This window comes from Hyaena hyaena, unplaced genomic scaffold (genome assembly GCF_003009895.1).
Source record: "Hyaena hyaena isolate Hyena2069 unplaced genomic scaffold, ASM300989v1 scaffold_205, whole genome shotgun sequence".
Lineage (NCBI taxonomy): Eukaryota > Metazoa > Chordata > Mammalia > Carnivora > Hyaenidae > Hyaena > Hyaena hyaena.
The window spans coordinates 269,100-281,626 of NW_024080838.1; the positions used below are offsets into that span (position 1 = coordinate 269,100).

At 39.5% G+C, this 12,527-nt stretch overlaps 2 protein-coding genes across 3 annotated transcripts in view; one reads left to right on the forward strand and one right to left on the reverse strand.

Moving 5' to 3' along the window:
- NSA2 (NSA2 ribosome biogenesis factor) overlaps window positions 1–1,296 on the reverse strand; it is a 7,456-nt gene extending 6,160 nt beyond the window's left edge. The window contains exon 1 of the mRNA XM_039242102.1: window positions 1,175–1,296. Within this exon, the coding sequence (XP_039098033.1) occupies window positions 1,175–1,177 (3 nt within the window). The 5' untranslated portion in view covers window positions 1,178–1,296. The remainder of the gene's footprint in view (window positions 1–1,174) is intronic.
- Window positions 1,297–1,432: 136 nt separating this feature from the next.
- The window catches only part of GFM2 (GTP dependent ribosome recycling factor mitochondrial 2), a 64,316-nt gene continuing 53,221 nt past the window's right edge, over window positions 1,433–12,527 (forward strand). For both annotated transcript variants that reach the window (XM_039242070.1, XM_039242071.1), the window contains exons 1-2: window positions 1,433–1,598; window positions 12,258–12,344. In XM_039242070.1, the coding sequence (XP_039098001.1) occupies window positions 12,282–12,344 (63 nt within the window). In that variant the 5' untranslated portion in view covers window positions 1,433–1,598; window positions 12,258–12,281. The remainder of the gene's footprint in view (window positions 1,599–12,257; window positions 12,345–12,527) is intronic.

Consider the following 12,527-nt stretch of genomic DNA (forward strand, 5'->3'; position numbering starts at 1 on the left):
AAAAAAAAAAAAAAAAAAAAAAAAAAAAAAAAGAAAGTTTGTAAGTTTCACTGAAATACAATTTATATAATGAAATGTGCCCTTTTTAGGCGCAGGTGGACAGTTTTACGTTGTGACAAACTATACAGTTTTGTAACCACCGCAATCAGAGCAAGAGTGTTTCTGTTACCTCAGATAATTCCCTTGTGTTTGTCTGAAGGCAATCCTTTTTTCCACCTCCAATCTGTATGTTATATATTACTCTAATTCTGCCTTTTGCAGAGCGCAGAAACTTTTACGTTTATAGTATGTTACCTTTTGCATCTAGCTTTTCCCTTAAGGCTTCTGACAATCCCTCATGTTGTTACATTTATCAGTACTTCAATCCTTGTTACTGCCTTGAATTCCATGTACGGATATACTGACCCAGCTGGTGGCTACTTGGGTTGTTTGCAGTTTTTAGCGAATTAGCACGTGCACATGCATCTGTGTGGTCATATGCCAAACTGCTTTCAAAACTGGCTGTACTTTTTTGCATTTCATCAGCAACGCATCAGATTCCCTTTTGCTTTTTAAGTGCCCGTTTTATTTTACACGGCCACTTCCCAACATGTGGCCACAGTCCATTTGTATTTTAAGACTGCAAAAATAAAACAATGACGCAGTCAACTCCAGCACAGGGAATAATGCCGAATAACCATCGATCAGGTACTGCGTCCCAGGTGCTGTGTTTTCAACTGCTATCACACAAACGGTGAGGCAACCACGAGAAAGATACGTGGGGATACCACTCTGCAGAGAAACACTAAACACTCAGGAGAAGGAGGACGGGTGTGGCAATCACATCGGTGCTGTGAGCCCGGCTCTGGTTCCTCAGCAAGAAAACGAGGTGGCAGCGGGATTAGTATCTGTCCACAGAACAGTTATCGCTAGGCTCCGGCACTGACCACACACAACACGTGGCGAAGCGGGGAACTTAAGAGACTGAAACCAGTCTTGCTCCAAAGCTTGTGCTTTGGCAAATACCCTACTGTGTGTCCCCCAAACTTTTTTTTTTTCTTCACTCAACCGAGGCCACCCTTCCCTTCAGCACTACTTCCCTTCCGCCTACCACCCCTCACCTCCCGCCCCAGGGCCCCAGCCCTCCATCAATTCTGAAGCCCTACGATCCGAGCGCCCCAAACTACCTCCTCACCATGGTGACGGCCGCAGGGCAGCCGGGTGCAGCTGCCGGGGCGCGAAGAAGCTCTCAATTTTCGGGTCTCACAGACCCGCGAGCTCACTCCACGCAACCCGCGACGGGAAAGAGACAGTTGCAAAACGACCGACTCCGGAGAAAGCGCGACACATCAGTTCCGAACCGCGGTGTTTGACGCGTAGCTAGAAGGGCGGAAGTTGCCGGCAGGCGGCATTTGGGCGGTGCACCGCCGGAAGTGGTGAAGTGCGGCGGCCCGAGGAGGTTGGGAGAAAGCTCTGAGTGCCTTTCTGCAGGTATCGGCGCTCTTGCCGAAGTGGTGTGTTGTGACGCGAGGCCTTTGCGGACTTTGGCGCAGCCTGCACCTGCGGCTCTCAGCAGCCAGCGAGAAGAAGCCGGCCTCCGGTGTGCGCCCCACTGCCAGGTGGGTCACGGACCGCGCCGTGCGACTCCCGCGTCCCAATGACCCTGCCCCACGCTGGGCACCGTGCCCCCTTGTGGCATACAACAGCCAGCCACAGAGGAGGACGAAAGGGCCCCCCGAAGGCCTTCGTCCTCCCCTGAAGTCTCCGTGCTTGGATTTGAGGCAGTTTTCATGGCGGCATCTTCTAATGTCATTTATTTTCTTTAAAACCCTAATTCTAATTGACATTTGTGTGTTTTCAGGTGCAATACATTACGTAATCTCTTTTTCTAGAATACCCTTCCCCCAGGTATTGCTTCGCATACCTACTTGAGTTCTTTGCTTAAATGTCGTTTAAAAATCACTTGCTTAAGTGACTTTGCTTACGGTTCCTGCCCAATTTCTCTGTCTTGCTTAATTCTCTATAGCACGTGTTACCATAGGAGATGCTGTGTGTTTTACTTACTCCTTTTATGGTCTGTATCCATTGAATAAGATAGAGACAGTATGGCCCAAGGATGTCTTTTGTTAACTAATTTTAATCCCTTTACTTAGAAGGCAGTGGTAGACACAACAACAGTAAATTCTTGTTGAATAAATGAAACTTAATCCTCATACTGATCCCCTAGTGTTATAGATGGAAAGACAGGCTCAGAGATTTTAAGTGAAATATCAAAGATCACAGAAGACTTGGGACTCCGGCAAGTCCTCTAAACCAATAGGATCACCACAAGGGAAGGAAGGGTCCACTTGAAGTTTCTATTATAATTAGAAGTTTATGAAAAGTTTTTAAAGTACTTTTATTGGAGTGTAACATAGAAAAATGCATGCGGTAGATATATGCTTTGGTGAGTTTTCACTCTGAACACACCTTCTAATTCACACCTGAATCAAGAAATTATATTAACCTGCCCTCCTCATCCCTCTTTCCAGTCACTGCCACTCCCAAGTAGAAGAACTATCCTGACTTGTAGCAGAATGAATTAGTTTTGCCCATTTTATACTTTACATAATTGGAATCATATAGTATGAACTCTTCAGTGTTGGTTTCTTTTGCTTAACATTGTGAAATTTATCCTTATTGTTTCCTGTTGTAGTTCTTTCAGCTTCTGGAAACTTGTAGTAGGTTTAACTTGTGAGATCATCAGTGTTTTTTCTTTTTTTTTTTTTTTTTTTTAAAATGTTTTTTATTTATTTCTAGGAGAGAGAGAGGGACAGCGTGAGCAGGGGAGGGTCAGAGAGAGAGGGAGTGACAGACTCTGAAACAGGCTCCAGGCTCTGAGCTGGCAGTCAGCACAGAGCCCGACGCGGGGCTCGAACCCACGAACCGCGAGATCATGACCTAAGCGAAAGTCGGACGCTTAACCGACTAAGCCACCCAGGCGCCCCGAGATCATCAGTGTTTTTTCATTTATGATTCCCAGAGCCTCTCAAACACTCTTTGCCTTCTGAATCAGGAACAGAAAATAAATGAAGTTTTAAAGGTTCAGTACTTGTCACATTTTGATTTGTGTAAAATAGAGGAGGCAGAGTGGTTGGCTGTGTTGTTTATCATTTGTTCTTCCTGTTAGCTGTGATTGCAGGCAAAAAATGGTTGCTTAAGCAGATTAATGTTAGCAAAACTCTTCAGGAAAATTTATTTCCTTTATACCTGGTAGTAGCCAAAATGGATATCATCACTTCTTTTTAACTACCCAAAGTGTATAGTAGAGATATATTCTTTGCATGTTGTCAGTTAGTAGCGTAAAAATGTATTCATCTGGTCTGGATGAAACTTTAGGTAGAATCTCTTCATACAGATGAGATTATAAGTGAGACGTCAGGAGGTTGTGACAACTGCTTTATAAGTTGAATGTGTATGGTTAAAAAGTCAAGCTTATTTATGTTAAAGAAGAACAGGTGGAGTCAGACCTTTGTAAAAAGTCTCATAAATGAAATATTTACTATTGTGATATGCCGGAGACGGACTAGAATTTTTACAGCTAACATTTTTCTTGAGGTTGGGAATCATGTGTTACTTATTTTCTATATTTCTAATAACCAACTCCTTGTGTTGCTCCAATAAATGTAGACGAACAGGGGAATTGGGAAGTGCTTTCTCAGTCCGGCTGACATAAATTTAAGAGTATCTTTACCTGAGCCTTTTTTTTTTTCCTTCAGCAAGTAAAAGTTAATTTGGTAAACTTTTTTCTTGAATGGAGTTAAAGGCTAGAGCAGATTTTAAAATTTAGGTAAATTTTACATCACTCTAATTCTGTTTTAGAACTTGTGCCAGAAATAAATTTTGTAGTAAAAACGAGTGTTTAGATTGATAGCATGAGATGATCTAGTCAACGTAAAGAGAAAAAGCAAAGATGGTAGTAGGGCTTGACATTAATCAATAATAAACATATTGGCCTAATTCATACTTGATATTTTTCTTAAAAAAGACTGGATATGACACAAATCTGAAATGAAGCTTCTAATTTAGGAGAAATTACTAAGTACAGTAACAAATATCATCTGCAAACACAGACCGTTTTAACTTGATACTATAGGATCCCCTTTCATACTTGCTTCTCGGCAACATCATCTCCAATTTCCTTGCATACTGCTGTGTTTTGTGATTGTTCTTTAGTGGTCCATGATTTCTGTTTTTGTATATTAAGCCTTATAAGCATGATACTCTAATGATTTAAAAAGAAAATTGTTTTAATGTTTATTTTTGAGAGAGAGAGACAACATGGTGTGAGCGGGGGAGGGGCAGAGAGAGAGGGAGACACAGAATATGAAGCAGGCTCCAGGCTCTGAGCTGTCAGCACAGAGCTCGATGCCAGGCTAGAACTCACGAACTGTGAGATCATGACCTGAGCCCAAGTCGGACGCTTAACCAGTTGAGCCACTCAGGTACCCCTCTACTGATTTAAAAAAAAAAAATCCATGGATTCTTTATGTTTGTTGGTAGTGTAACCTGTTGCTAATAATGTGGAATGGATAACTTTTTTCCCCCTCATTATTGCTCTTGTACCATCAGGTGTTAGAATATTGAGTGAGTTCTTTATTCTCCAAGGCCTAAGGCAGTCTGGGCCTTATAGAATAACTGACTTAGCACCAGTAGTAGGCACCCATTTTTGTTGAAGATGATTGATCCACAAGGAAGAAGAAAATCACTGGAGGGCTCTAATCAGCTTAATAGATCAAAAAGTGCAGCATTGTGTTGGTGGAAGAGCCCTCCTTTTGGAGAGCTCACAGTAAGGGAGATAGCTTATAAATATTTTATTTGTCATGAGTAAATACATGTTCTGAGTGTTATGAAAACGTAAAGAAGGTAGTATTAAAACGTTCTAGGAAATTAGGAAAAGGTTCCAAGCCGGGGCTTGAAGATTGAGTGGAAGTTTACCAGGCACAGGGCCTTGGGGATTCTAGGACTGTTTTCAGGCAGTGACAACATTACATACCAAGGTGCGGAGGTGTCCTAGCGTGGTGTTCCGGGGGAAGTTTGGCTAGAGCTCCCTGGTATAGAGTAGGGAATAGGAGAGTACAGGCCATGAAGGTAGTTGGGGATAGATTTTGTTGTATTAAGAACCTTTAAATATTTTGAGTAGGGAAATGACAAGAGGATAGTGTTTATTTAAATGATATGTGTAAAGAATGGCTTTAAAGCATTATTCCTCACTTCAGTGATTGGAGTACTACTTTTGGAGACTGGTCAAATCTGAATGTCACCTGTGTTATCATTTACTTAATATTTTTCCTTAAATTCACATTTTAAAGCAAATTATTTTAACTTCTTAAGCATCACTGTCTACAACATGGATTGTCTTGGCTAGTTTTTCTAATTGGTAAATCTTTTAGTTTTTTTTCTTATAACCTAAAATAATTATGGTCAATCACTTGGGGAAACAGGGTGTTGGAATAAGTTTTAAAACTTTAGCTAGAGGAACTCTTCACACTCTTAAAAATGATTCAAAACTCCAAAGAGTTTTGTTTATGTGGGTTATAATTCATATTCAACCGTTAGATATTAAAATAAGACTTTAAAATATTTTAGTAATTCACTTAAACATAGTAAATCCACTAATTGTTAATGTAAGTAATACAATTTTATGAGAAATACCTATTATGTTGCAAAGCAAAAATAATTTAGTTTGAGGAATGTTTTATGTTGTCTTACACCTTGTCTGTAATAGAATACAGCTGACATTTCATATCACCTTCTGTATTTGTTACTATATATGTATTTTTTTTAAATTTTTGGTAGAACTGTCTGAAGCAAGTCCATCCTCATACATAACAGATGGTTGAGAAAGGGAAGAGTATTTTAATAGTCTTTTCAGAAAATTATGGATGACTTTAGATCCTCTACCAGGCTTTCTTAGTGCATTGTGAAATCAAACCCTGTTAGTGAGTTTTTTGTCTTTTGTTGTGTTAAAATCTGTTCTAGTTTAGAATGGATCTAACATGCATGATATTGCAGACATCCTTTGGTACTGGAAATGAAGAAGAGGGAATGGATTCAAGATGTATTTAGGAAATAAAATGAAAAGCATTTGGTGACTTCCTAAATGAGGGCTAGCAAATGTGTGTGTAGTAAGACACAGGAGCAGATTTTGGAGGAAAAAAAAAATGAGTTTTGACACAGCTTCTTGTATAATGTGGCACACACTCTGTCTCCCTGCTCTCTTCTGCCCACCCAGTGTCAGATGCTTCTGTGAACTTGTCATAGCTTTGATAGTGTACTTGAAACGTAGTGAATATTCAATTCGGTAAATATTTTTGTTTTTTTTTTTTAAGTTTCTTTATTTTGAGAGAAAGAGAGAAAGCACCAGCAGGGGAGGGGCAGAGAGAGGAAAAGGGAGAATCCCAAGCAGGCTCCGTGCTGTCCGCACAGAGACTGATGTGGGGCTCAAACTCACAAACCATGAGATCATGACTTCGGCTGAAACCAAGAGACACTTAACCAACTGAGCCAACTAAGCACCCCATCAATTCAGTAAATATTTTTACACTAAAGTTGCTTAGTTTTGGAGGGGAGGAGTTAAGATAACAGAGCAGCATGGAGACCCTGAGCTTGAAATGCAGGTAGATCAGCACCAAACCATTTTGACACCTAGGAAATTGATCTGAGGATTATTAGCACAACAATCTGCATAACTTGAGCCACAAAACTGGGCAGGTACGCAGTGCGGAGAAGTGAACTGGGGGAAAGAAAAGCTGTGGAGAGTAGGAAGTCATTTTCATGGAGAGAGGACAGAAAAAATGAAAGGGTAAAGTGTCGTGCATCAGGATTGTGCAAGAAAAGCATTCCCCCTGAAAGTAGCTGGAGAGAAAGAGAAAGAGTGAAAACGCTTGAAGGGGACTGAACAAAGAAATCTGTTCTCCAAAACCACTGACAGAGAAGGGAGAGGGTTTCAGTACCACCAGGATTCTATTACCGGTGGAAAGCAGAGGCTGAAGTTTCAGAGCTCAGTGCCTGGCGGTGCTCTGGTGAGGAAGTCAGGTGAATCCCCAGGAACAGGCAGTGGGGTTCTGAGGGGTCCCTGTGCCACATGGAAGAAGCGGTTCCCCAGCTTGGAGTGCATTTGGTAGAGGCCATATGGCTTTTCCTGGGCCAAGGTGCCAGCAGACTCCGGAGAGCAGGCACATTTGCTGGTATTGGGACAAAGATGCCAGAGTGCAATAAAACCTGGCACCACCTGTGTGTTGTGGTTTGCCATAATTTCTGAAACTCTGCCGCTGCACTATTGCATGAGTGTTTTCTGGGACAGGCCAGCACCCAGCCATTGCTCAGTGAGATCCTTCCCCAGAAAGTTGGTGCGGGTCCATGCTGCAGGGGTCTCCCAAGTGTGGGGTTTGAAACACAACCCCATCTGAGATAAAACTCTGGAGGGAGGTGGCACCTGGAAGGCAGGCAGTTTACACACAGATACGGTAGAGGCAGGGAGTGGACAGAGGCCTGAGACAGAGGAGGGGTGCTTTATTGTGGTTCGGTGAAAGTGTGAATGTCTTGTGACATGTCCTGAGGAAAGGGGGCTAAGTGAAGCCATTCCCACTTCTCTCCTGCACGTTGCACACTGAACAGATCCCCGCCCAGCTGTGCTCATCAAGTGCATCCCCCAGAAGATCAGCACAAGTCACTCCACCTGCTTAGGGCAGGGAACATAGAGTGCTTCATACTTTGATTTCTAGAGGAAACTGGATGTAACTTCATTTGGGTTTCATTCTGTTTGCTGGTTCATTTATTCATTTTCTTTGCTTATGTTTCTGCTTAAATTGTTTTTGTTTTTCTTTTTCTTTCATAGATACAGAAAGAAAAATTTGTTTTTATTTTTTTGCTTTTTTATTTAAAAAAAATTTATTCTTTATTTTATTCTATTTTATTATATACTTTTTTAAATTTTTAAATTTTTCTTCCCTTTATTTTCTTTCCCATTCTGTATTCTGTCAAGCTTCTTTCAACAAGCAGACTGAAACACACCTAGGATCTAGCTTCCTTCATTTGATTTTTTGTTTTGTTTTTATTTTTAAAATTTTTAATTATTATCAATTTGCTTCTTCGTTCAGAATGACAAAATGAAGGAATTCCCCGCAAAAGAAAGAACAGGAAGAAATGATAGTGAGGTACTTAATAATCACAGATATAAGTAAGATATCTGAACTAGAATTTAGAACCATGTTAAGTATACTAGCTGGGGTTACAAAAAGCATAGAAGATACGAAAGAATCCTTTTCTGAGGAAATAGAGAAATAAAATCTAGTCAGGCTGAAATTAAAAATGAAACCATAAGAGCCCAAAACCTCTGGAATGCAGCAAAGACGGTCATAAGAGGGAAGCACATAGCAATCCACGCCTTCCTAAAGAAGGAAGAAAGGTCTCACATACACAACCTTACACCTAAAAGAGCTGGAAAAATAACAGCAAATAAAACCCAAAGCCGGCAGAAAAAATGGAAAGAATAAAGATTAGAGAAGAAATCAATGACCTTGAAATAAAAAAACCCAAAACACTAGGACAGATCAATGAAACCAGGTGCTGGTTCTTAGAAAGAATATATATACATATATATATGTATATAATATTCCCTAGCCAGATTGATCAAAAAGAAAAAGGGAAGGACCCAAATAATTAAAATCATAAATGAAAGAGGAGAGACCAAACCAACATCGCAGAAACAAACAATAGGGAGAGACTATTAGGAACAATTATATGCCAACAAATTGAGTAATCTGGAAGAAATGGATGAATTCCTAGAAACTTACAAATTACCAAAACTGAAACAAGGAGAAATAGAAAATTTGAACAGACCCATAACCAGTAGAGAAATTGAATCACAGATCAAAAATCTCCCAGTAAACAAGAGTCCAGGGCCAGATGGCTTTCCGGGGAATTCTACCAAACATTTAAAGAAGAGTTAACACCTATTCTTTGGAAGCTGTTCCAAAGAATAGAAATGGAAGGAAAACTTCCAGACTCATTCTGCGAGCTAGCATTGCTTTGATTTCAAAACCAAAGACCCCACTTAAAAGGAGAAGTACAGACCAATTTCCCTGGTGAACATGGATGCAAAAATCTAACAGTACATTAAAAGAATTATTCACCATGATCCAGTGGGATTTATTCCTGGTCTGCAGGGCTGATTCAATAACCACGAATCAGTCACTGTGATATATCACATTAATAAAAGATAAGAACCAGATGGTCCTCTCAACAGATGCAGAAAAGGCATTTGACAAAATACAGCATCCTTTGTTGATTAAAAAGCCTCAAGAAAGTAGGGATAAAATGAACATACCTCAAGATCATAAAGACCATATACGAAATACCCATAGCTAATATCATCCTCAATAGGGAAAAACTGAGAGCTTGAGCTTTCTCTCTAAGTCTAGGAACATGACAGGGATGTCCACTCTTGCCACTGTTATTTAACATAGTGTTGGAAGTCCTAGCGTAAGCAATCAGACAACAAAAAGAAATAAAAAGTATCCAAGTCAGTGAGGAGGAAGTCAAACTCTCATTCTTCGCAGGCAACATGATATTTTATGTGGAAAACCCAGAAGACCACCAAAAAACTGCTAGAACTGATCCATGAATGCAGCAAAGTTGCAGGATATAAAGTCAGTATACAGCAATCGGTTGCATTTCTATACACCAGTAATGAAGCAACAGAAAGATCAAGAAATCCATCCCATTTACAATTGAACCCCAAACCATAAAATACCTAGGAATAAACCTAACCAAAGAGGTGAAAAATCCATACACTGAAAATTATAGAAAGCTTATGAGAGAAATTGAAAAAGACACCAAAAACTGGAAAAATATTCCATGCTCATGGATGGGAAGAATAAATACTGTTAAAATATCAACACTATTCAAAGCAGTCTACGTATTCAGTGCAATCTCTATCAAAATATTTTATCAAAATAGGCCAACAGAGCTAGAACAAACCTCAAATTTGTATGGAACCAGAAGAGACCCCAAATAACCAAAGTTATGCTGAAAAAGAAAACCAAAGCTCGAGGCATCACGATTCCAGACTTCAAACTGTATTACAAAGCAATAATCATCAAGACAGTATGGTACTGGTACATAGATTAATGAAACAGAAGAGAACCCAGAAGTGGATCCACAAATGTATGGCCAACTAATCTTTGACAAAGCAGAAAAGAATATCCAATGGAAGAAAAGTCCCTTCAGCAAATGGTGGGGGGGGGGGGGGGGGGGGGGGGGGGCGATGCCTGGGTGGCTCAGTTGGTTAAGCTTCTGATTTCAGCTCAGGTCATGATCTTGCAGTTCGTGAGTTTGAACTCCACATCAGCCCCTGTGCTGACAGCTCAGAGTCTGGAGCCTGCTTTGGATTCTCTGTCTCTCTCTCTCTCTGTCCCATCCCCATTCACACTCGGTCTTTCAAAAATAAACATTAAAAAAAATGGTGTTGGGAAAACTGCACAGTGCAGAAGAATGAAATTGGACCACTTTTCTTACACAATACACAAAAATAAACTCAAAATGGATGAAAGATCTAAACATAAGACAGGAAGCCCTCAAAATACTAAAGGAGAAAACAGGCAACAATCTCTTTGACCTCAGCCGCAGCAACTTCTTATTTGACAAAGTCTCTGGAAGCAAGGGAAACAAAAGCAAAAATGAACGATTGGGACCTCATCAAGATAAAAAGCTTATGCACAGCAAAGGAAGCAATCAGCTTAACTAAAAGGCAACCGGCAGAATGGGAGAAGATATTTGCAAATGACATGTCAGATAAAGGGTTAGTATCCAAAATCTACTAAGAACTTATCAAACTCCGCACCGAAAAACAATCCAGTGAAGAAATGGGCAAAAGACATGAATAGACACATTTCCAAAGAAGATATCCAGATGGCTCACAGACACCTGAAAAGATGCTCTACATCACTCATCATCAGAGAAATATAAACCAAAACCACAATGAGATTCCATCTCACATCTGTCAGAATGGCTAACATTAACAACTCTGGCAACAACAGATGTTAGCGAGAATATGGAGAAAGGGGAACCCTTTTGCATTGTTGGTGGGAATGCAAAAACTGGTTCAGCCACTCTGGAAAACAGTATGGAGGTTCTTCAAAAAATTAAAAATAGAACTACCCTATGATCCAGCAATTGCATTACTAGGTACTTATCCAAAGGATTCAGGAGTGCTGATTTTAACGGGCACATGCACCCCCGTGTTTATAGCACCACTATCGACAATAGCCAAAGTATGGAGAGAGCCCAAATGTCCATTGACTGGTGAATGGATAAAGCGATGCAGTATATATACATTCAGTGGAATATTATTCAGTGATCAAAATAATGATCATCAAAATAATGCTATTTGCAAAAATGTGGATGGAACTAGATGTATTATGCTAAATGAAATAAGTCAGAGAAAGACAAATACATGATTTCATTCATATGTGGAATTTAAGAAATGAAACAGTTGACCATAGGGGAAGGGAAGCAAAAATAATATAAAAACAGAGAGGTAGACAGACCATAAGAAACTCTTAAATGCAGAGAACTGAAGATTGCTGGCTCAGTGTTGGGTGGGGGGTGGGCTAAATGGGTGATGGGTATTAAGGAGGGCACTTGTTGGGATGAGCATTGGGTGATATATGTAAGTGATGAATCACTGAATTCTACTCCTGAAACCATTATTACACTACATATTAACTAACTTGGATTTAAATTTTAAAAAAGTAAAGATGCTTAGTTTTTATAGTCACAGAAGACAACTTGCTCCTGTGTATTTTTTTGAAAATATTTATGGTATGAATGAATAAAATCAGAATATATGGATAAACCAATCAGTTACACTACCAATGAGAAATTAACAAATTAACGTGTAGACGCTTACCTTTTCATAATAAACTCTACATAAATACATAAATGCATTTTAGTTGGTCTGATATATTTTTATAAATCAACCTTTTTTATGGTATGTTCATATCTTGAAGAATTAAAACATGTTGAAAAAGTAAATATTTTAAGAACCATATTTCTCATTTTTTTGTCAGAATTTTTATTTTCTGAATGATGCTTGGAGTTTTGATAGCTAAAAGTATTATACCTATTTTTTTCAACATAATACATTGTTGTCATATATGTTGCGTATGCTTACACATGTCTTACTGGCATAATATGCAAACTTAGGTTTAAAATTTCATATGTTTCTTTTTCAGAGAATAACAGTTTAGAGGATCAACATGTTGTCCAACTTGAGAAAATTAGCAGTGACTCATAAGGTAATACCCATCCTGCACATTAATGTAAGTTTTTCTTGTAAAATTAAATCTACTTCACCAAGTTCCGTTACTTTCCTTCCCAAAAGGCCCAGTATACTCTTCGTCTAGTATATCTTTATCTTCGGTTTTTTTTTTGAATTTTTTCTTTTAATGTTTATTATTAATGAGACAGAGAGAAACACAGGATGAGTGGGGGAGGGGCAGAGA